The following is a 23,950-nucleotide window of genomic DNA, read 5'->3' on the forward strand; positions in this document are numbered from 1 at the left end:
TTTACATTTTTCCTTCTTTCAATTTTTAATTTCTATTTTTTTTTGGCTTTTTTCTGTTTTTTTTTTTTTTTTTTTTTTAATTTTTATTGCAACACTAAAAACATCTACATTGTAAAAAAATACGTTTCAATTATTTTCCCAATAATACATTTAATCTTTGTATCATTCCTTTCTTTTGATTTTCAAATTTTTATTACGTAATTAATATATTCGATCAGAGAGAAAAAATAAAGAGGAAAAAAGAAAATTAAAGAAAATTATTTTCAATCGAACAATTAAATAACACGTGTAAACTTAATTCGAACGAAATTTTTCGTTGCAGTATTTTCTGTTACACGTTTGATATTTATTTTTAACGTGATCGCGTGGATATTTAACAAATTAAAAAAGGATTAATTCAAAGATCCTTCGTCTTACGTCGATCTAATGCAGTTTGAGAACCACCGAGGCTCGTATTGAATGAACTCATTGTACGCAACCCCGTGAGCCCTCATACATACACCATTTGAATTCAACAAAGCTCTTCTTTATTCACGAAATACTCTCTAGCGTCTGGCCATGTTTCAAAGAGAAAGGCGATTTCGTTCGAGGAGGTGCAACGAAAGGAAAATAATAAAAAAAAAAAAAGAAGAGAAAAAAAAGAAATAAGGAAGAAAAGAAAAAAAGAAAAATGCAGATGGGAGTTCTCGTAAAAGCTATCGTCACTGACGTCGCTCGATTATCGAAAAAGGGGGAGGAAAAGTTTAACAGGGAAATTTCTATTTACGCACGTGTGTCTATCCCCTGACATTGGGTATTACTACAATAAACAGCAAGGATTGCTTTTACGATGAAATTCTACTCCAGGATGTGATCCTGAAAGTCAATGGGAACTTTCCATAAAGAAACAAAACAAAGCAAAGGAAAACAAAACAAAAGTATGAAAAAAAATAAACAAAGAAAATATTGACGTAAATAATTTCCTATATAAAAAAATTTCTAATCAAATCGATCACATTTTCTACATAGAATTAATTTTTAAGATCTCAATTTAGATGACCTACGAAAGAGACGATTTTTAATCTTATGGAATTTATTAGGGAAACAATTTTTTTCTTTCTTTCTTTTTTTTTGGTTTCTGTTTTTTGTTTTTTCTTGAGAGAAAAAATGAAAAAATGAAAAAAAAAGAAAAAGAAAAAGAAAGAAACAATTTTGTTTTTCATTTAAGAAAAATAAGAAGTAAATGTTGAATCTTTTACTGTTTAGAAGTAACTAATTATCACAGTGAACTTCTTATCTTTTCTCTTATCATATTTCCGGCACTATTTTCCTTCTTCCTATCTATCAAAGTTTCGTCTTATATAAGGAAATAAGATTATGTTAGGGGCAATGGAAACTTATGGTTCTATTTTTACGAATATTCACGTTAAAAATATTACTTTGAACATGTAATTTTAATGGACTTTTATAAAGAAGATTTTGGTGTCAATTGAATCGATTTCTATTTTATCTCGAAGATTATTTTTCGATTTTGTTAATCACGTTTATTTATTCTAACATATTATTCTATTGCGTATTATATTGATAACAAATTTTTTATTATATTCTATTTATATACTTACTAAGGCATTTGGTTCGATCATAACACTACAATTTTTTTTTTCTTTTCTTTCCTTAATGTTATATAAAATGATTAATTCTCTTCGAGAACTTTGACGTTGTATTAAGCGTCTATATTAAATCATATTATCTAATGTTGTCTTTTATTACAATATTAAATGAAAATTATAGAAACGATCAAATGATTATTTCTATAATTGTTATGCGATACAAATTAACGCATATATATATATATATATATATATATATATATATAGATGTAAAAACTACATATGTACAACAGATAGTATTATAGGGCAAATGACATTATACAAAATAGCTTTGTAAAAAAGAAAAAAAAAAGGAAAAAAAAAAAACACAAATAAAATAATTGCAAAAATGTAAGTAAAAATACAGTTCGATTAGATTCGATTTCATTCACAGAAAAACACGGCACTTTTGTTAGATATTATGGCACTATAAAAACAATTGACCGTCATCGATATCTACGTTAGTACATTATATAAGTATGAATTAAAAAAGATGAGAATATGATGTAAATATAAACGTGATAAAAACTATTTGAGTAATAATATGATATGTTTAACTTTAGTAATTATTTAGAAAATTATTATCGATTGGGATTAAGAGTTAGTGTCGTTAAAAGAATGAGCCGAATAGAGATTTCTTTTGAATATTCGATTCTAAGGTGCCATAAACGTTATAAATAAATGCGCATTAAGAGGTGCATTGTCTGTAGATCTGTGCCTTTCGCTCGATCTCTGCTAAATGTTTCACCATTTCTACGGTTAAGGAATCTATCTCGGCCATGAGATCGGTTAATATTCTCTCGTTGTCTTTATAAACGCTTTCCATACCGTCTAAGTCTTTAAATTTAGTAGACGTATCAGCTGTCAATTCGGAAGCTCTTTGAAGTAATTTCTTGGCTCTCTTTATATCATCTTCGCTCTTATTTATTCGATAATTTAAAAATTCGTCAGCCTTTTTATACTCCTCCGCTAATTTTTTCGTTTTTCCCTCGACGACACGAGCCTCATTGGCGACTTTAAGAGTTTCAACTTCTATCTCCTTATTCAAAATGAAAGCGTTTTTGGCCGATTGCTTTTGTAATTGTTTCAATCTTGTGTCCAAAGCTTTTACGGAATCGGTGGTATCATTGGCTTTTGTTTGAGCTTCCTTTATGAGAACAGCTATATCGGTCAAATCTTTTTCCGATTTGGCCACGTCACTTTGAGCTGTATCTATAGCGGCCTTTGCCAATTCCTGTGCCTGTTTCGCTTCTGTTAATAACAATACAACTTCGTTCGTTTCATTTTGTTTTTTCAACGCTGTATCCTTGGCTTGATTAGCACTTTTCTCTAGGATATGAGCTAATTCGAGATCGTCCTTTGTGTCGGCAAGAATTTTGTCGGAATCCGTGAGAGAACCGACGATAGTTTTTATGCGACTGGCCAATCGTTTGATCTCATCAGGTTTTAATTTTATGTTCTTGTTTAATATGTCGTTAGCCAGATCTCTCACCATCGTAGGTGTTGGCTGTTCCTCGTCCAGCATACTCCAAATTCGCTTGTTAGTGTCGGATAAACTTTTGGTAATCTTGTCGGAACGATTTCTTGCTTCTAAAGCATTATTAAATGCATCTTGTGCATTCGATCTAGCCGCTACGGCATCTTGTTTGATTTGGATCATCTGTAAAAAATGAAAATTGTTTCATGAAATGTATAATAAGGAAAAATATTAGAAAAAAAAGAAGAAACCGATGAACATACATTACGTAATAATTGTTCCGCTTCATCCTTTTGATTTTTAATTTTATCAGCCTGTTGTTTGGCCACATCCAATGCTTGATTAGCTTTGGTTATCGCGCCAACGTCACAAGAGAGTCCTCCGCAGAAGCCACATCCAGCGCCGCCACAAACGTTGCTACAATCGGTGACATTGTCGCCACACATTTTAAGATTCAATTCAGGCATATCTCCGTTCAATGTATTTAACTTATCGCTTAATTTTAGAAGAGATTCGTTATTTCTCCCTTGGGCTTCGTTAAACGATACACTATTTTTGATTAAGAGATTTTCCGTATGTTTGCGATATCTCTCCGCATCGGCCAATATATTACTCGTAGCGTTTGCCATCTTTTCGGCTTGTCGAGATTGCTCGGCCATTTGTTGCGTCACATTTAGGGCACCTTGAACATTCTCCTCTTGTAATATCGTTGCGTTCTCTTTTAATTCCATAGCACCCTGATGCAAGCTATTCGTTCTATTTTTCAATTTCTTTAATGCGACATCGCCAAGATTAACTCGTTGACTAACATTTTCCAACATATTGTCGACTTCCTCAAGTTGCTTCGCTGAATTCGAAATATTCTTACTCAATTCCTCGGCCAAATCTGTTAACTCATCTAAATCTTGACTCTTGATAGAAGTATTGCTGATCAAATCACGTACTTGGTTCAATGAATTGACCATATCGTCGAATTCCTGACTGTAAACTCCAGTAGTACCGACCTTTTGTATTCTGGAAGCCTCCTCTATTACAAGATTCGTCTTGTTTTTCAATTCGTCTAATGTTAAATCCCAATTGTCGAAACATTCACCGCACGGACTACATTGTGGTGCCTCTCCATGATAACCACGGTCACATTGGTCACACTTTTCACCTCCTATTCCCTTGTGACAAATACAGACACCGGTTTCTCTATTACATTGTTGACTTGAAGAACCAATTACATTGCATTCGCATGCTGTACATTCGATATTTGGATTTCCCCAGAAATTCGTTTGACATTCATTGCATCTTCGTCCACCAAAACCTGCTCTACACTCGCAGCTTCCATCGAAGGGATTACACCTGTTTTCAAATGTTTAAAAAGAAGAGTTAAAAATGATCGAACTAATTATTTGATCGATCGATTACATATACGTCAAATTTATCACGTACTTGTCAGATACACTTCCAACAGCGTCACATTCGCAAGGATCACAACCTTGACCACTTGCAATTCTCCAATGATTTTCTTCGCAATTGTCACAACGTTGACCAATCACATGTGGCAAGCAAGGACACTGTCCAGTACGATGATCGCAAGGTCCAATCGATCTATCGGATCCTAGGAAATCGCAATTACATTCTTTACAATCTTGTTTAAGTGCATCACCGTAAAATCCAGGTTTGCAAATTTGACAGTTCGGTCCATCGGTATTGTAGAGACATTGTAGACAATGTCCGGTATGTGGATCACAGTTACCAGGTTGACTCAGATCGGAATTATTATTACATTCACAAAGCTCGCAATTTCCACCTGGTACTTCAGGATTGCCGAAATAATTCTCAGCACATTTTTCGCAACGTGGACCGCCGTATCCCTCATAACACTCACAAATTACATCCTGAGTTATAGAATCGAGGGAACAACTATTCGCGTATGAGTGACCAGAATCTAATGTACCTGCGTTTGTATATAAAAAAAAAAAAAAAAAAAAAAAAAAAAAAAGAAAAAAATTAATAAATAAGTAAAGAAAAATTGTATTATTCATTACTTCAAATGCTTACTAAAGGTTACATTTTTTTCTTCCTTGATACACGGTTCTTACCTGGACAAGGACAAGGTCTACACGATATGTCCACTCCTATTCGTGGATCACCGTAAAAGGTTTCAATACAACGATCACAATTGTGACCAGTGGTAGAATCACGACAATTGATGCAAGCTCCGGTTCTAGAGTCACAATTATCTGCATGACCATGACATTGACATCGTTGACAATGTGGAAAATTCCAAAAACCTGGTTCACATTGGCCACACGTTCTTCCATATGTATTTGGTCGACACTTGCATCGTCCAGTTTTAACGTCACAAAAATTATCCAAAGCACCAACGCCATCGCAATCGCAAGGTATACATCCTGCTGGACCAAATCCATAAGTTCCCGGTGCACAACGATCGCATCGTCTACCGACTACGTTAACTTTACAAGGACATAAGCCACCATAATTCTGACAAAGAAGACTATGTGATCCTGTAGGATTACACTCGCAAGCTGCAATAATATATTTTTTATAATTTCTATAATCTTCAACAATAATGTATACTTAATTGTTTTCGTCAAATTTATTATACTTACGATGTGCACCCTCAAAGACATAATAACCGATACTGTCCTGATACTTTTTACACGCATCAGGTAAATTATTCCGAATGTAATTGACATCGTTAAGTATTTGATTGCATAACTCATATTCCTGACGACGTAATTCACCGACATCAAGTGCATTGAAGAAAGGTACGGCATCTATTCTTGGTCTCACAATAATCTTGATGTAAAGATATTTAAAGATAATATTATAAACATATATACATAGATTGATTTTTGTATATGTAAAATTATACTTACAGAATCAATTAATATAGATGCCGTTGGCGTATCTACATGACTATTAAATTTACGGAATTGTAATATGACGTTGTATTTTTTGCCTTTTTCTAAACAAACGGAAGGTTGAGCAATGGAATTTCTTAAATGATACGGTAACTGTACCCATAATCGATCATATTCTGGTTTTGAATTGGCACAAGGACCATTAAGATCGACAGGTCCGTCTCTTTCAATAATTATTTGAACATCTTCCCATGTACCCGATTGGATTGGTTCATAGCGTACTATTATATCGTACCACATGGATCTACGAATATCATCGATCGTAAAGTTGAGAGTTGAGTCTTGTAAAGCTTTCATAAATCCAGTCCCCGTCCAAGTACTATTTCTTCCATCGCGATAAGGTTCTCTTATTACAACTTGACAATTCTGAAGAAAATATATTCAGTTAAGTGTAGTATCCAAAAAAAAAAAAAAATGAATTGTCTAATTAAATAAAAATAAATATTCGTGTATAACTTACGTCAGTTGCTCTTGATAGTTCACCTTCATAAATTAAAAAGTCTAAAGAGCCAGTATAATAGCCTTGTTCTGGTTGATTACAAGTTCTACCGATGATGTGTGGTCTGCATCGACATTGTCCGGTAACAACGTCGCAAGAATTTTCATATGAACCACCACGATCGCAATCGCAAGGTTTACATCCATCGGGATCTTCAGAAAGTCCCCAATATCCTGGCAAGCATTGATTACAATCTCGTGCGGTAACGTAACGTTTACAAGTACATTCACCAGTTATCATATTACAACCCTGATTATCGATGGTACCAAGAGTGTTACAAGTACATGCTGTAAATTAATAAGAAATTTATTGATGAATACTTAATATTTTGAAATATATATTATGTTTATAGCTATTGAATATTTAATTATAATGTTCAATATTTTCTACCTTGACATCCTTGAGGATTTTCTGAATTGAAATTCCAAAAACCATTCTTGCAATGATCACAACGGCGACCCTCTACATTCGCTTTACAGTGACAACGACCAGACTCATCGCCACTAAGAGGATCGGTTCTGGAATCACATATGCCATCGTCCAAGGATCCACTAAGATCACAATCGCAAGCTGTAAAATTATATAAATGAGATATCCTAATTAAATGATCATTATTTTTCATCGAATAGAATTATTTGTCAAAAGAATATTTAAATAACTTACGTTGACAGGCTTCAATATCCGAGATATCTTTACTAACATCATGATAATAAAATGGCTTGCACTGTTCACAATTTTGACCACGCGTGTTATGCTGACAATCATCGCATACACCGCCAGAAACTCTACCAGATCTTTCGTAAACTGTTTCGTCAAAGTGACAGGAAGATGTATGATTGTTACAATTGCAAGGTCTACAAGCGTTCGTTTGTTTACCAACCGCTGGTTTCCAAGGTAAATCATTATAGAAATCCTCGCATTTTTCACAATTCAGTCCTTTTGTGTTGTGAGTACATTCGCATTTTCCATGTACCATATTTTCTTCTTGTGCCACTCCTGGTAAAGGAAGACATCTCGATGCGTGCCCATAACAAGAACAGGATCCTCGAATCACCATGTCTTGGATAGCATAATAATATTTCTCCCCAGTCTCTGGACGATAATCCAACAAATCGTCTCCCAATGTATGTAATCTCGTCATGTTGATTCTGAGAGTGGTTATCTTCAATAAATTTTGTACTTCTATCGAATATGGATTATCGATTTCCAAATTTCGTGGCAATACTCTGTAATATATAAATATCTTTATGGATTATGTAAACACATGGGATTACTTTTTAAAGAAACGAAAAAACTTTATTTCACCTGAAAATTACTTCACCACCAGTGGATGGGGCTACGCCAGAATAACGCGTTTCACATATTACATCGGTCAAACTTTGTGGTTGATGCGTAGCTACACCTGGAAATGATTGCTCGCAATTATGGGCAAAGTATCTGTAAACCTTCCAAGTTTTTCCAAAATCGAAAGATCTTTCTATAAGCATAGCTGCGGGACGGAAGGTTTGGAAACGAATGATGATATGAGTGAAATGAAATTCAGCCTCTAGATCGAATCTGATGGTTACATATTCTATTCCATTTTCAGCTTGCCACCAATATCGTGAATTTGTTCTGTAACGTGAACAATAATATAACGAATTAAATCGAAATGTTTTATGAGTTTAATTGATTTATTCTTGGGTCTCAAATCTATTTGAAAAAAAAAAAGAAAAAAAAAAAAGAAGAGTTATTTACCCATCAACGATATTCTCAATATTGTGCTGTTGTTTGGGCAAGGATGCATCGCAGAAGAAGCATTTCTTTCGTTCTTTAAGATGAGAAACGATGCAATATCTTTCTGGACCCTTGAGACCACAAGTAGACGAAGCAGTCAAGCGATTTTTTCGGCCAATCAAAAGATTCCCCGTGGCAGGATAACACGAACTTTGTTCGCAAGGATGTGGTCTTTTGGGATGTGAACCTGTGAACAAAGAAATAACGTTTCATTAGTATATTTAAAATTAGAAATAATTGAACGTCGATAAACGTTCTTCCACGTATACATATGTATATTTTGTTTATAATTTTTCTTAATAATGTTAAAAAAGGAATTAAAACACTATCGATTATTATTAATAAAAGAATGACAGAAGGAAGATATTGCATCCCACAACCAGTTAATTATGTGCAGAATAGAATATCATATACACATATTTTACGTCATTGAACTACCTCTTCGTTGAGGGATGGTCATCCCTAGCCAATTATGACGTCTTGTTATTATTTCCATTGGTGAGCCGTTTCCTCCGAGCATTGTTCCTATATTTCATTCAATCTTTATCTATTATCAGACTCGTATAATAATTTATTCATTTTCATTCATTTTCTTTTTTTTTTCTTTTTTTTTTTACCAACTGTCTTATAAAATTATTTCACTTTTTATATTTTTCTCATTTCTTTAGAAACATCTGTTAATCTTGAAGATTATTTGCTTGAAGATAACTCACCTCTGTTTATTGGCAACCTTAAATCCCTTGTTTGGTGGGCTTCTGTAGAACCTAAAAAGATATAACTCTATCAATTTTAAATCATTCTTAGAAGGAAATATTTCAATGATTCTCGGAATGTAAAGTTATCATCATGGAGCATTTTACTACCGGTAGTTGTTATCGCGATAGGGGGAACGGGATTGTTTATGATGAAACAGCTTGTAAAATTATTCGTAATATATATGAAGATTATATACTATAAAAACAATTAATTATACATTTGTTTTTCTTTTTATATTATATTAATTCATTATTTTAAATATCGTAAAAAATAGTGGACTTCACAATGCGACCATTCTTTTTAACTTTGCATGTGTATAACGACGAAAGAAATAATTTTTATAAAAATGATTGAACTCCTTTTTTTTCCTTTTTTTTACTGCAATAATAAAAAAAAAAAAAAAAAAAAAAAAAAAAAAAAAAAAAAAAAAAAAAAAAACTCATAAAAATATTTTATCCTTTATAGAAATTTAGTAATTTTCGTTTTTCAGTCGATTAAAAATCCAATGATAATCGATCATATATCTAGGGCGCTTAAATTTGGTGAATATATACAAAGAGTTCAAAGCAATGACGGGGTCGTGAGGTCTTACTGTTATCTAATCGTTCTGGATAAAATTTTCTCGTAGTAAGAGATATGAAATAAAAAGAACGATCATTATTTATGATCAGTGAATTTTCAGTTCGGACGTATCTTTTCCTTTTTTATTTCTTTATAATATTATTATATTAATTATAAATCAACGAACGTTACTTTCTGTTATATTCTTAACGATTTTATCGTTGTCTTTGAAATTCAAAATAGATAAACAAAGAGAAATAGAAGACGAAAAAAAAAAGAAAAAAAAAACAATGTTATATAAATAAACAGATAGAAAATCAATAGGATTAGATTTCTCTTGGAAGATATTTAAATCGATTAAAATCATATAAGATTATAATTATTTCTTACCTGTGGAAATGAAAGTCGCAAAAATAAAAATTGCAATGAAGATTCGCCAATAAAAATGTCCGGCCATTTTTAAGTATTTCCCGCTCAAGTCGACGAGCATCATGTTGTACACAAATCGTGAGAGGATTTAACTTAACATAGACTCCATTTAACTCTATAAAATAAAGAAAGAAATGCTTGTATTTCAAACACGTTGCGAATACATACACACACACACACACATATATATATATACACACATACACATACACACATACACACATACACACGACGCAATACGTGTAAACGCATAAATCAAATGAATCGTTCATTCGTAAGATGAGTACGTGAGATGATACTTGATGATACTCGATGATTTATTTCAATAGCACATGTCTTTTTTCCTTTTTCGTTTTTCTTTTTTTTCTTTTTTTTTTTTCGTAATCCTATTTTCATTCTAATAATACGTCGACTAGAAACGAAGGACTATAAATAAAAAGAGCCACGTGCGTCTAGTTTTTTTTTTTTTTTTTTTTTTTTTTTTTTTTTTTCACTGTAAGATCATTACAGATATATACGATCGTAAAACATACGTCAGAAGTATGTTTTACAAGAGAAGAGGAAAGAGAAGAGCAAAAAAAGAAAACAAAACAAACGAAGAAAAAAACAAGAGTTCACCACAATGCTCTCTAATTGTTTAGATAATAAATAAATAGATTTAAAATGAAAACCGAAAAAACTTGTGATATATAATATCGTTATATCAATCATCCCATTTCTCTTTTTCCCATTAAACATTGAGAAAATAAAAAGAGATCTTTTAATATAATATCATCGTTCGAAAATGATCTTCGTCGATCTTATTCGTCGATCGAGTAGGATCGATCGATTTCAAATATGTGTACATGCATACACTCGCAGACGCCATTGCGCGTGCGCATGGGCACATTTCAAAAGAAAAACACATATCGATGCACCCCGCACGTAAATACATATATCCATAGTGAATTCTTCGGTCTTTTTTGATCCCTACCGTTTCTTCCATCACAAAGTTTACTCGAACTCCCTATTCGTTTCTATCTCTCTCTATCTCTCTATCTATCTCTCTCTCTCTCTCTCACACTCTCTCTCTCTCTCTCTCTCTCTCTCTCTTTCTTTCTATTTCTTTCTTTCGTTTTTCTCTGGTCAGCTTTACCAACCTCCGGATAAAACTCCTTTCTCGTCGTCTTTCTACTAATTCTGACGACGAGACACTGTTCGAAAGAGTGAGAAAATCTTCACCGAGATTTGTTGTACGGTCATGTCCCTCCGCGCACACGAGTACGTCCCTTTTCTTTTTCTCTCTCTCTCTTTCTCGGTTCTCCCCACTCTAAAACTCCCACTATATCTTTTTCTATCTCTTTCTCTTTCTCTCTCTCTTTCTCTTACTCTATCTCTTTTTTTCTCTCCCACTTCAGTCTCACAACTCCCTACTTTGTCAGCAACGATTTTGGGACCCTTTCTCCTCTTTATCCCTCTTTTCAAAAACCGATTTTACTGAGACCGATCAAGTCACGAGCTTTTTCAACATATATATATATATATATGCATATATATGTATGTATATATATGTATATATATATATTTATATATATATATATACATACATATATATATATATATATATATATTTTATATGTTAACACGGTATTGCACTATCTTATATCCACGAAAACTCAAACTCTTCAACGCAAAATAGAAAGGAAAATTTAATAGGAGAGGACTCTCGACGACAAGACTCCCAACAAGGCTGACGCCTCGCGAGAGAGACGCGTCTCGAAGCGAGAGAGCGAGCCGCTTCGTTCGTTCAGACTCAAGACACGACGACAGTGCCGTAGCTCTCTATCAAAATGAATTCAGCACCCCGCACCATAATATTCTTCTCTTTTTATTTATCATTTTAATCTTACGAAACATTATATGTTTATCGGATATTATATGAAAAAAAAAAGAAAAAAAACAAAAGAAAAGTAATGAGCATTTCACGTATTCGATCGAATGATTCGATAATCGAATTAAAATTTTTTTTTTCAAAAACACGTGTATTTAAAATCGAAGAAAATTTGTTATATTAGATTTAAACGTTATTATACGAATTAATATTATGTGTATATATATATAAAATGGTACGTAAGACAATTTTATATTTTAATAATTATTTAATATTATTTGATTTAATATTAAATAAGATTTAATTTGAATATTATTTAATATTATAAATATTATTTGATTTTAATGTTAATATTATATCGGGAATGTATTCTAACTGCTCTTTTTTTTTTTTTTGCAATTATATTATGAGAATATTTGATAAATTTTTAGCGAAGATATTTTTAATATGGTCTTAGAAGAGTACATTTGACATTAGTTTTCGTAAAATTATCTCTTCTTTGAAAAACTTATAATGGTGGTGGACATGGGGGAGGAAAGGGGGGAGGTTGAAGATCGTGACGTGCCAGATGTTCAAAGATCGTTCGTAGAAAGTGGACCCTTGTTTTTTTTAACATCAGAAATGTAGCAGCTCCCTGTAGTCAGAAAGAAATTTTCTAAGTTCTGTGTTTTATCAATATATATACATATATATATATATATATATATGTATATATATTTACGATGATCACATCGTGCGAATAATAAGAAATTTTTACAGACACACGATTCCTTGTATATAATATAAATCGTAATACTTTTTGTATTGATCATTTCAATGACTTCGATGTGGCGGCCATTTAATCTCAGAGAATTACGTGTTTGTCGTATAAAAATGTAATATTGCGTAAAAGTGTAAACACTTGTACATGTTTTTTTACATTTAGGGAATAAAAAGAAAAGAAAAGAAAATAAAGAAAAAAAGTAAAAAAGAAAAAAAAAAAAAAAAAAAAAAAGAAATTATTCAATCGTAATGAATTTGTTTCACGCTTACTGTGTGAGACGATTAGAAAGGAAGGAAGAGAAGCGCGTGGGCAGCGTTTTATCTCTAGGATGTATATATCCCGGTTATGATAGCCGGATGCCAATGCCTTCTCTTCCTCTTCTCTCTTCTTTACTCTTATCAATCATTCTTTCTTCGTTCAACGTTTAAAAGCGTTCTGCTCTTTAGCGTATGCGTGCCTGCTGCTAATATCTGTTTCTCTCTCTCTCTCTCTCTCTCTCTCTCTCTCTTTATCACTCTTTCACTCTCACTATCTCTTTCTTTACTTTGTACTCTAATCCCATCTCTTTCTCTCATTACTTTCGATCTTTCTATAAAATTTTTTTGCTAGACTTTGTCAACGATTCTAACGATGAACAATCGTTATCTAGATAAATTGTATATATATATATATATATATATATATATGTATATATACATGTACATTATAGGATATAATAAGATATAGATATGTAATTTTTCTTTTCATCGATCTCAATATACTGAAATAGTATTAATAAATTTATTATTAATACGTTTCTTTTATCTGAAATTATATAGTGTATAATACGACAATTATTCAGATTTGAAAAATTTAATTAATTTCTAATTTCAATAATGATTCATCAAGATTGTATTATAAAATGATTACGAATTGAATATATATTACTTCACTCATCCTTTATATAGGGTGTAAAAGAAATATTCAACTTAATAATAAGTATTATATTCTATTATTGTTATCTTTTATTTTTTTAATATCGTTTATAATAATGAGATGTTCCAATCGATTCCGGGAAAAGGGATATTACAATGTAGTAAATTTAAAATCGTGCATTATCATACTTTATTTTATACACATTCTCATTATACATAATTATAGATACGAGGCCTGTGTTCGATCTCGTAATTTAAATGGTCGTTCCTTCGTAAATGGACGAATATTTTCACTGCAATAATTAATTCGATTAATATTCCTACGAGAAGAACAAATCAAGTTTTGTTGCTTTGTATTTATGTATACGTATATATATGTTGTGTGTGTGTGTGTGAGTGTGTGTGTATGTGTATGTATGTACATTAAAGACGCACAATCGATGCGAATTTACGCGAACGAAATTTTTTAGTTGACGGAAGATTACTTCTCTCTCTCTCTCTCTCTCTCTCTCTCTCTCTCTCTCTCTATATATATATATATATATATATATATATATATATATATATATATATACATGATCGAAATAATATCTCTGAATTTTTCATTTTATTTCACTTCGAAAATATTTCTTTTCTCTTTTCATTTTTTTTTCTCCTCTATTCTCTTTAATATAACGATTATTATCTTATCTTCGTATGTACAGCGGGTGTTCTAAATGAATTCAATGCTATCATAGTATCTATATATATATATATATATATATATATATATATATATATATAGACGAGAGGCATCGAAGAATAATTGCGGTACCAAAATGTAATCATGTCGATGAAAAACATTCGTTATTGTGTTCGACAAGGATTTTTAAAAAATTTACAAGATCCTGATCCTGTAAATTTAAAAAATTTACAAGATCCATACAGATCGATGAACAAACGTTAATTATATTCTTCTATTTAAATCTGATAGCTCTTAATGATTAAATTAGATTGAATTAGATTGATTAATTTCATTTCTTTCTTTTAATTCTCGTCATAACGAGACTCACGTGAATGTCCGAAAAGCAGAGATCAGTAAAAAGTTAAATTAAAAAAGCAATCTAAAAGCTTTTGATTGGACGATTTACTTTTTGCAAACTTTTTTTTGCATGAATAATTCGAAGGAATGGCGGCAGGTGCAATAATTTCTACGATATCGAGATCGACAAATTTTTCTAGGCACATCTCTCTTTCTTCTTTTATTTTTTTATTTTTTATTTATTGTTTTATTATTATTTTTTTATTTTTAAGCGAAAACTCTTTAATAATAATTAATTACAGATTCGATTTTACCTAACTCTGTCTCACTTTTTTTCTTTATCGCGATAGATCAACGATTCGATATTTTAATCTTCGATCGCGACGATCGTTCGTATTTGGCGCCCAAATTTTTCTCGATCGATCTTGGATTTTTCTTCTTTCTATCTTCTTTTTTTTTTTTTAAATAGCCATTTATTTCGAGAAAAAAAAAGAGCGCGAGATATGTCTAAGTAATACGTTTTTATCTATCATTTATAGATCTTATAACGATGCATGAGTTTTTCGAGTTAGAAATAAGTTAGGTTTCTTTTCTTTTCTTTTCTTTTTTTTTGTTAGTTTTTCTTTTTGTTCACGACTCGATGCCATCTTTTTAATAACTAATGTGTGTTTGTTCTCTCTCTCTCTCTCTCTCTCTCTCTCTCTCTCTCTCTCTCTTTCTCACATACACACACACACATACACTTTAACATTCATCCAATTTTACATTTCATCTTTCTCACTCTTTCTCATTTTAAACGGGTATCTTGCATTCTGATTATTTCTCTCTCTCTCTCTCTCTCTCTCTCTCTGTCTTTCTGTCTTTCTCTCTCTCTCTCTTCTCAAATTGTTGACTTTTCCTCAGATAAAAGATTTTTTATATATATTCAGCGAACATTATCCAATAAGTGACGTTCAATACAGCAAAAAGAAAAGGAAAGAAAACACGTGAGACTCGATCGATGTTCAAAGCCCTCATTCTTGCCTTCTGAGCCGGCGTTGGTCCTGGTGGTGGACCTGAATTCGACTTCTGCGATCGGCCGGACAATAACATGGCATTTTCCTGCGTGACAACGATCACAACTTGAACCACCGCTAAGAAGACGTCTCTCCTGTGCCTCGGAGCACTCTGTCTTTTTCTATCTCTTTATTAGTCTCTCTCTCGCGTGTAAATTAAAAGAAATAAAAAAAAAAAAAAAGTAATAAATAAAAATATAGTAAAATATAGAAAGAAAAAGACAAGTGTAAATTAAAAGAAATAAAAAAAAATAAATAAATAAATAAAAATATACGAAGAAAGACAAAGATAAGTTATTTCCTATAAAATATTAATTTTTGCGAAACACTTTGAATCGCAATTTGTATCGAATCATCTTTCAAACATAATACTTATCCATTAATAGACTAAAGTAAAGCATAGTCTAAACAAATTCTTTCGTCAAAATTATAAATTACGAAAACTTATGAAGTTTATAAAATTACTTAGCGATCAATGTACATTATTAACCCTTTACGGTCTTGTTACACATAATAAACTCTTTAATTAAAAAAAAAAAAAAAAAAAAAAGAAAAAAAAATGAATTACTTAAAAGCTCTCTATATTTCCAACTTGAAAAATATTTATGTAACATTTTCCTTGCGAACAAATACAAGATTGTAATAACGTCGTATCAATTACAAACACACAAAAAAAAAGAAAAAAAATAATAAAAGAATCATTAACGTAACCCTTGACGTTAAAAGACATGTTATAAACAAAATAAGAAAAATAGTTGATTAGACCGGAAAAAGTTAATAAATTTTCTCTCCGAGGCACAGAAGTCGCCGTCTTTTAATATAAAAATCTTCATCATAAGGCGTTACCTTAGTTGCAATATCGAAGATTTTATCGAGTTTAGCGGAGTCGGCGCCGCTAGAAGATGGCGGTGCCGGTGGTGGTGGTGGTTTCGCTGCTGGCGCATCGGAATCACCGAGAACTATGTTCACCAGACAATATTCCATCAATGCCATGAACACGAATATCGTGCAGACCGACATAAAGGCATCGACTGCTTTTAGATAAGAGACCGGTGGTAAAGAGGCTTGACTCTTTGCGTGTTGAGTCGATAAGGTCAGCAACGATGTCACTCCTAAGGTTACTCTGGCTGGGGCAGCTTCTGGTTTGATCCAAAATGAGACCCACTGTAAAATAAATGAAATATGTTCTTTGTTTATTTCTTTCTAATCCGTAAACATATTATCGTTTTTCATTCATTTTCTTTTTTTTTTTCTCTTCTCTAATTAAAACTTCATATGCAGAATATTTTTCACACGTTAACTTATTATAATTAATTATTTCTTAGCAAGATTTCGATGAAGTATATTAATAGTTTTAAAATTGCATTTTACTGATTCTCAGAAAATGCACAGATGAAGTAAAAATGGAAAACGACCTCATACAAACTGTTAATAGTTTCTTTTTTATTTTATTTTTTTTATTTTTTTTATTTTTTTTTTTCTATGGAATCATGACTCACCGACATGATTACGATTAAACACGTGGGAACATATGTATGAAAGAGGTAATAACCGAGTCGTCGTTTCAACACGAATACCACTTCCAAACAGGTGAAATTACCTGAAAATAAAAGGTTCCTTTATTTATTCCTTATAATATATACATATAATGTATATTATCTAATGTATATATATTTATTGTATATGAATATAGATAAGCATATGCAAAATATATGATAGAATCGGGTAAGTTGATGATATATCTAGCAAATCGATAATCTAAAGGACGGAGTCATCCTTCCAAATATAGTTTCAAAAAGGTCGAGGTTAGTTGGAGAGAAGCTATTATTGAATACGCTTCTACTTTTCGAATTAATGAAATTCATCAACTGTGTTTGAGCTGCTCTAAGAATAGTTCGGGATTTTTATTTTTTAATGTAAAATTAAAAGATAAAACCACTTTCTTGATATATCTTCGAAAGTTTATAAATAATAATATTTATTATACAATATAGTAATAATGAAAAACAAATATATCGAACAATATGAAATGAATCGGATCAATATAATTTAAAAAAGAAATAAGAATTACGTTTTAAAAAATATATTTTCAATTTTATCCAAATGTTCATAAAATTTGTTTATCTCATCAGAATAATAATAATGATGATGATGATGATTAGAAAGAAAGAAAGAAAGAAAAAAAAAAAAAAACATCTCTCGTAATGCTTTTAGATTATTTATCGTACAATTTCACGAATGTCAATTTGCATCACTTTCATTCTCACTATAATCCGTTTTTTTTTTTTTTTTTTTTTATTGTAGATAATGGTATAATATTGATTCAATTTTTATGCATGAGCTGTTCTTTCTAATTTCTCGTATAAAAGATTGTCATTGAATGAAATCAAATTTATCCTCGATGTTTAATCGTACATATTGTTTTCAAGAAGCGAATCAAACAAGTTTATTCAGATCACTCACCGGTGGAATAGACTTGCGTGCAGTCAGCCGTATAGTTCTTCACAAGTTGTAATTGGGGCAATTCTATGTTCTCATCGACAACAAGTGGTACGTCGGGATCCCATTGGAAGATCATTTCATCCGTCGTATGAGACACTGTTGACCGAGTTGTTTTGTCCTTGTCAAAACGTAAGCATTCACACTATCGGCTAAATATGACGCGGACGATCTCTTTTTTTTTTTTGTATATCACTTTTCTTTGAGATATTTTTTTTTCTTTTTTTATTCGAGTAGGGTGGATGTTTCTTTCGCGAACTATTCATGCAAAATAGAAATTTCTCTCTCTCTCTCTCTCTCTCTCTCTCTTTCTCTCTATGTAATTTGTTTGAAAGAATATTAGCGAACGTAATAGCGATGCGCTTACTGTAAGATGCAATTTCGTAGATAAACTTTTACAGATATTGACTATTACTCACGGCTCTCCATTTGCAGTTTACATTCCTGCGTGTCGTGTGGATAAATCAAGAAGTTCATAGCGCAAGAGAGTTTTAATGTCAATCTGTAAGTATCGTAACAAGATCGTTGAATGTAAAATTTTTTCTTATATATTTTTTTTTCTTTTTTTCTTTTTTTAAATATTATTTTATTTTATTTTTCTTTTTTTTTTTTTAATTTTACGATCAAGTTAACTATGTCAAAGATGTAATTAAGAAACATTTGTTTTACGTACTTCACCATATATAGGATAGTTTTGTCTTTGTAGAGCCAGAGATAATGATTTGGTATCGTCATCGTCTGAAAGGTCACCGATTTGGCATTCTTGAAAAAAGAATCAGGTCGCCACATATTCTTCAGCCAGTCGACCTCTAATAATCTTCAATTCCGTTCAAGAGGTTTCAGTTTATAAAAAAAATTTTTTTTTTTTTTCACTATATTACCTTATTTATCCTTACAATTTTTATACAATTAATTAATTAATCGTATACCTATACTCCGAAGTCATATTTTCTGGTAGTCTCAGTCTGTTGTCCTTCCACGTTTGAGCAAAAAATATGTCCGCAGCGTAGGTCTGTAAATTGTTTTATATCTTTCTCTCGTCCTCTGTAGGTATTATTATCGTCTTTTCAATGGACATCATTGCCAATATTTGAGGACGACAACATTTTCAATCGGATAATAAGAAAATCGTACTTACCATTGAATTTTCATCGATCGAATCGAGACCCATTACGGTGACGTGAAAATAGACGACGGTCGCTTGTCCATCTTTTTTCGGTGGTCTCATTTTATCGTAAAGTTTTGGATCCTCCGGTAGAAGATCGAAGAATTCTAAGCTTCTCCTGAAAGAAATAGTTCTCTTTCGTTTCGGCACGATTTGTTTTTCTATTTTTCAATATATACGAATTATTGTATAAGTGAAAAACTTTACGTGATTTGAAATACAGATTTGGAAAAAGGACAAAATAATTGTGAAAAAAAAGGAAAAGGAAAGAAAGAAAAAAAGATATATTTGTTGATATAAAAGGTAAAAAAGAAAGAGAAAAAAAAAAAGAAAAAAAAAACAGAAAGAAAGAAAAGAAAAAGATAAAGACGTCCCTCGACGACTAGCGAATTTTCAAAGTTATCTCGAAGGAAAACGAAAAGAGAAAACACTGCTCGAACTTTTTGTTTTGGAGCACATCCGAACGCGAAGTGGTTGGTCGTTAAAGTCTCCCGTAAGCACTCCATCTTGACAATATTTAACACATCACACCAGGTTGATCGATCGAACCGATTCTATATCGAAATAAATAATGCAACCTAGTAATTTGTTATACTTAAACCGTTTAGATATTTTTCTCTATTTCGTCACTGTAACTTTTACTCAGAACTACATACGTATTTAGAAGAAAATTAGATCGATCGATGTATTGTAATAAATTCACCTCACAGTATCACATACTTATCGTATTTAATATTCGATTGAATTATATTTCGTGCTCGGCTAAACAACGAGAGTTATTATATCATTGACGATGAAAAATATCCTCATCAAAAACGTCGATCTTACTGTGCATCTGCGGTGCGGTCCAATAGGAAAAGAAGAAGAAGAAGAAGAAGACGAAGAAACGTGGAGAGGATTGCCTCCGAAGTCATGCCTCTTCCGTGTGCTCCTTCCGTCGACATTCTTTCTTTATCCTTCAATGCATCCTTTTGTACAATTTTTCAAAACGTTTGTTTTGGGATAATGTCGAAGGGATATTAGGGATGGAGAAAATGGGGGTAAGGGGGAGGGAAGGAAGGAAAGAGAAAGAGAAAGTTCAAGAGACAGAAAGAGGAAAGAAGACGAGGATAAAAACAAAGTTAGAGACAAAGGATGATAAGAGAGAGAAAGAGAGATAGAGAGAGAGAGAGAGAGAGAGAGAGAGAGAGAGATAAAAGATGTGAATTTGTGCCAATCCAGAACCAGGTCCGGTTAGTGGCTCGTACCACTTTCCGATGGCTATTCTCTGATTCGCGAGAACGTGCAACCGACGACTGACTCCTTCGAACGAACGACTTTGCAGAGCCTGCAAAATCTTCCATTCTCGTGATCTACCGAGATGTGGAGGTGGTAGAAAGCATTGATGTTGGTGGTAGTGGTGGTGGTGGTAGTGGTGGACCAGTTGCACCCCTTTGCATCGTTTTCACCCCTTCTTCTACGTCGCAAATAGAGGACCAGTTGAGAGAAGAAGGGGTAACTCTCGCTCGTGACGTACACGGAAACACGTTGGAAAGGGTCGAGAGTACCACGGAGGATTGCGAGACGATAGAAGTGGTGGTAATCCCTCGGAGTACCTGTGCCCATGGCCCATGACAACCTCGACGACGATAACTACGACAACTACGACGACAACGATTCTACCTCAATGCGGTAATATCCTTGTTTTATGTCGTAATCGTGCACACTCTCTTCAACAGATCGTCCTGATAATCGTTCCAACTATTCCCCTCTTTTCTCTTTCTTAACCCCCCCCCTCTTCCCTCCCAACTCTCGTTTACCTCCTTTTTTTCTTTCTCTTTCTCTCTTATCTCTTTCTTTTCTTTCTTCTTATCTCTTTTATTGATAGAATCCTATTTTTAATATTTTGCCTATATAGAATGATATTTTTAAACCTTTTAATTGGTGAATACTTCATTTTCATTATATGTATGTATATCTTTAATGAAATCGAAGATTCTTTTATTATAATTATATCTTATTAAAATAACTTACTTTTATGTTTTATTTCGTCAACTTAATTTTAATTCTGACGATAATTATAATAATTTTCTATTCCTAACCGTAGATCATACGTAATCAAGTAGAAATCATACTAGAAACTTATAAATACGTTCACTTATTTTTTTTTTTTTTTTTATTTATTTCCATTATTTATTGTTTATTATACGAATAAGATATTTAATGATTATATTCAAATGTAAAGAATGTATGTATGAAAAAAATATAACTTTTTACATAAATATGTCCTTTGCTAAATATAAAGATACACAATTTGAAAAGTTACTGAAGCAACTATCTCTTAATCATAGTGATTACTTTTAATTTAATGAGACCCATAAGACTGTAAATAATAATATCGTCTTAAGCTCGTTGATTTAATGATTATATTTTTGTATTCACTATAGAAAACGTAGTATGTACGTATTCTACATTGGTCCGATACACTGCAATATTACGAATTAATGATAGAATAATTAATGAGCATAGATTTTATACATGCATAACTGTGTCATCTTTGGCATAAGATCGTACAATAGGTATTGCACAAATACACATACACACACAAACACAAATGTAAGATATATAAATTTCGTTTTATTAAGTAAATATATATTATCTATATAAAACAATTTTTTGGCTCTTCTTTGAACTAACAAAAATAAATCACACAATAACTCGTTAAAATTTATTAAGAAAATTTTGAATTATCATAACTTATAGAAAAATAATCGTAAATCTTGTAAATGTCCATTACACATTTTAACGTCTATGGTATTAAATTATAATATTATATAATCATATTTTTCTCGAGTTTTTGAATGTAAAAAAAAAAAAAAAAAAAAAAAAAAAAAGAAAAAAAAGAAAAGAAAAGAAAAAAAAAATCTAAAATCTCATTTCACACGTTTAATCGTTCATGAGACTAAATTTGTGATTATATATGCACACATTTTTTTCTTTATAAATTCCTAACACGCTTCACACATAATTTCCGGGAGTTTTTTCTTTTCTTCTTTCTTCCTTTTATTTTCTTTCTTTCTTTCTTTTCTTAAATCCCTTAAGTATCAACTTAAGAAAGAAAATTCCTTTATTTCTTGGAAATTTTTTTCGCACTGCGCCAATGGCATCCCTCTTCACTAGAGCGAGGTAAAGGTATCGTGTTTCTCAGGGGTGATATGTTTTAAATCGTTCAGCGGCTAAACAGCATCGATTAGAGCGTAGTCAGTGAATACGAAGAGATTCAGAGGAAAACGTGCTAGAAACGTGAGAGAATGGAAGAAGACGAAGAGGAGTATAGGAAAGAGAGAGGATGAGAAAAATAAGGTAGTGGGAGAAGGAAAGGTAGTCTATCAGAGAGAGAGAGAAAGAGAGAGAAAGAGAGAGAGCGAGAGAGAGAGAGAGAGAGAGGAGAAAAGTGTAGTCGATGACGAACGGGGAAGAGGAAGAAGACTGTCTTCCTCTTTCTCCTCTTATCCAACCCTCTTCTTGCAAACCCTTCTTCAGGGAGGCGCTAACTACCGCTGTATTTGAAGACAACGTCGTCGTCGTCGTCGTTTCTCTCTATTTTTCTCTCTTTCTCTCTCTCTCTATCTATCTATCTATCTCTTTCTTTCTTTCTCTCATCGTTCGATATATCGACCCTCGAAAATTGTGCCGCGAACAGGAAGCTATGTGTCGTTCGTATCGTGGAGTGGCCACCACCGTTCGAGAAGCTATGCTTATATGCATATAGACAATATATGCACACATATTGTGTATATATATATATATATATATATATATGTAGATAGACGATGTTTGTAACTATGGTTGCATATACATACGTTTCTTATAATCGTTTTCATCCGTTTATATACTATAAGATATTTTTAATATTTCTTCGCGTAGATAATATTGCAACACGAACAAGAAAAAATTACAGGAGTATCTATATATATATATATATATGTGTGTGTGTGTGTGTGTGTGTATGTATTTCAATATGTGTCTTTTTTGTATAATATAATTAAATTATTAAATTTAATAATGACAATGTGTTAAAAATTATGAAAAAATGAAATGAGAAGAAATATTTCTATTCAATTTAATCTTTTAAGAAATGATAATTTGATACTCGAATATTTTCGAGAATAATTATATGTATGTCATTCGCATGATATACTTTATCTCGCGTAAAGTTTAAGAGGCTTTTCGTTTTTTTTATTTTATTCGTTTAATGCACGCGAAATTTCAACGAAAGAAAGAAAGAAAAAGAGAGAGAGAGAGAGAGAGAGAGAGAGAGGACATCTTTCTGTTTCTAGGCAAGTAGGTACTTTATTAGTAGCACGTACTTTATTATTTCTGGAAGCGTAGCGAACGTCATCGTCATACATCGATTTCGTAGTAACGAACCATCGAGAGCACCTTCTTCTTCTGCTTCTTCTTTTGAGCACGACAATCAGGTCATTGGGCCTGCAAGACCACTGGGGGAATCACGAAACGCCGGAAGCGTACTCGAGCTGCTCCTTCAAGAATCTGTTCCTCGCCACATTTCGTTCTGGCAACGAGCAATGACTACGTCATAGTTAAGAAAAAAAAAAAAA

The 23,950-nt window shown here is 32.1% G+C and overlaps 3 protein-coding genes across 10 annotated transcripts in view; all 3 read right to left on the reverse strand.

Moving 5' to 3' along the window:
* Positions 1-1,965: 1,965 nt before the first annotated feature.
* LOC124950419 (laminin subunit beta-1) lies at positions 1,966-11,616 on the reverse strand. Of its 4 annotated transcripts, none has more exons than XM_047497070.1 (15): positions 11,431-11,616; positions 10,024-10,177; positions 9,030-9,080; positions 8,755-8,841; positions 8,278-8,503; positions 7,846-8,154; positions 7,204-7,766; positions 6,931-7,110; positions 6,502-6,827; positions 5,997-6,407; positions 5,727-5,916; positions 5,196-5,642; positions 4,543-5,050; positions 3,369-4,452; positions 1,966-3,288 (listed from the first exon to the last, which is right to left on the reverse strand). In XM_047497070.1, exons 2-15 carry the CDS (start codon positions 10,124-10,126, stop codon positions 2,317-2,319), a joined length of 5,457 nt encoding a protein of 1,818 aa, XP_047353026.1. In that variant the 5' UTR covers positions 10,127-10,177; positions 11,431-11,616; the 3' UTR covers positions 1,966-2,316. The 4 variants fall into 4 exon arrangements, with proteins under 4 accessions (XP_047353026.1, XP_047353025.1, XP_047353024.1 ...); XM_047497069.1 differs by having other exon boundaries at positions 11,202-11,616; XM_047497068.1 differs by having other exon boundaries at positions 11,036-11,616.
* Positions 11,617-12,351: 735 nt separating this feature from the next.
* Positions 12,352-21,126, reverse strand: LOC124950591 (glycine receptor subunit alpha-3). 4 transcript variants are annotated; one of them, XM_047497537.1, is made up of 9 exons: positions 20,178-21,126; positions 19,323-19,467; positions 19,114-19,196; positions 18,858-19,001; positions 18,604-18,686; positions 18,149-18,283; positions 17,185-17,285; positions 16,532-16,849; positions 12,352-12,566 (listed from the first exon to the last, which is right to left on the reverse strand). In XM_047497537.1, exons 1-9 carry the CDS (start codon positions 20,291-20,293, stop codon positions 12,441-12,443), a joined length of 1,251 nt encoding a protein of 416 aa, XP_047353493.1. In that variant the 5' UTR covers positions 20,294-21,126; the 3' UTR covers positions 12,352-12,440. The 4 variants fall into 4 exon arrangements, with proteins under 4 accessions (XP_047353493.1, XP_047353492.1, XP_047353491.1 ...); XM_047497536.1 differs by lacking the exon at positions 12,352-12,566 and adding an exon at positions 13,783-15,698 and having other exon boundaries at positions 20,178-21,125; XM_047497535.1 differs by lacking the exon at positions 12,352-12,566 and adding an exon at positions 13,783-15,731 and having other exon boundaries at positions 20,178-21,125.
* A 916-nt stretch (positions 21,127-22,042) lies between these two features.
* LOC124950589 (single-stranded DNA-binding protein 3) overlaps positions 22,043-23,950 on the reverse strand; it is a 33,311-nt gene continuing 31,403 nt past the window's right edge. The window contains exons 15-16 of one of the 2 annotated variants that reach the window (XR_007101403.1): positions 23,699-23,921; positions 22,043-22,564 (exon numbers count right to left, since the gene is read on the reverse strand). The gene's annotated coding sequence lies outside the window, so the exon portion shown is untranslated. The remainder of the gene's footprint in view (positions 22,565-23,698; positions 23,922-23,950) is intronic. The other variant, XM_047497528.1, reaches the window with a different exon arrangement.

Source organism: Vespa velutina, chromosome 7 (genome assembly GCF_912470025.1).
Source record: "Vespa velutina chromosome 7, iVesVel2.1, whole genome shotgun sequence".
Taxonomy (NCBI): Eukaryota; Metazoa; Arthropoda; class Insecta; order Hymenoptera; family Vespidae; genus Vespa; species Vespa velutina.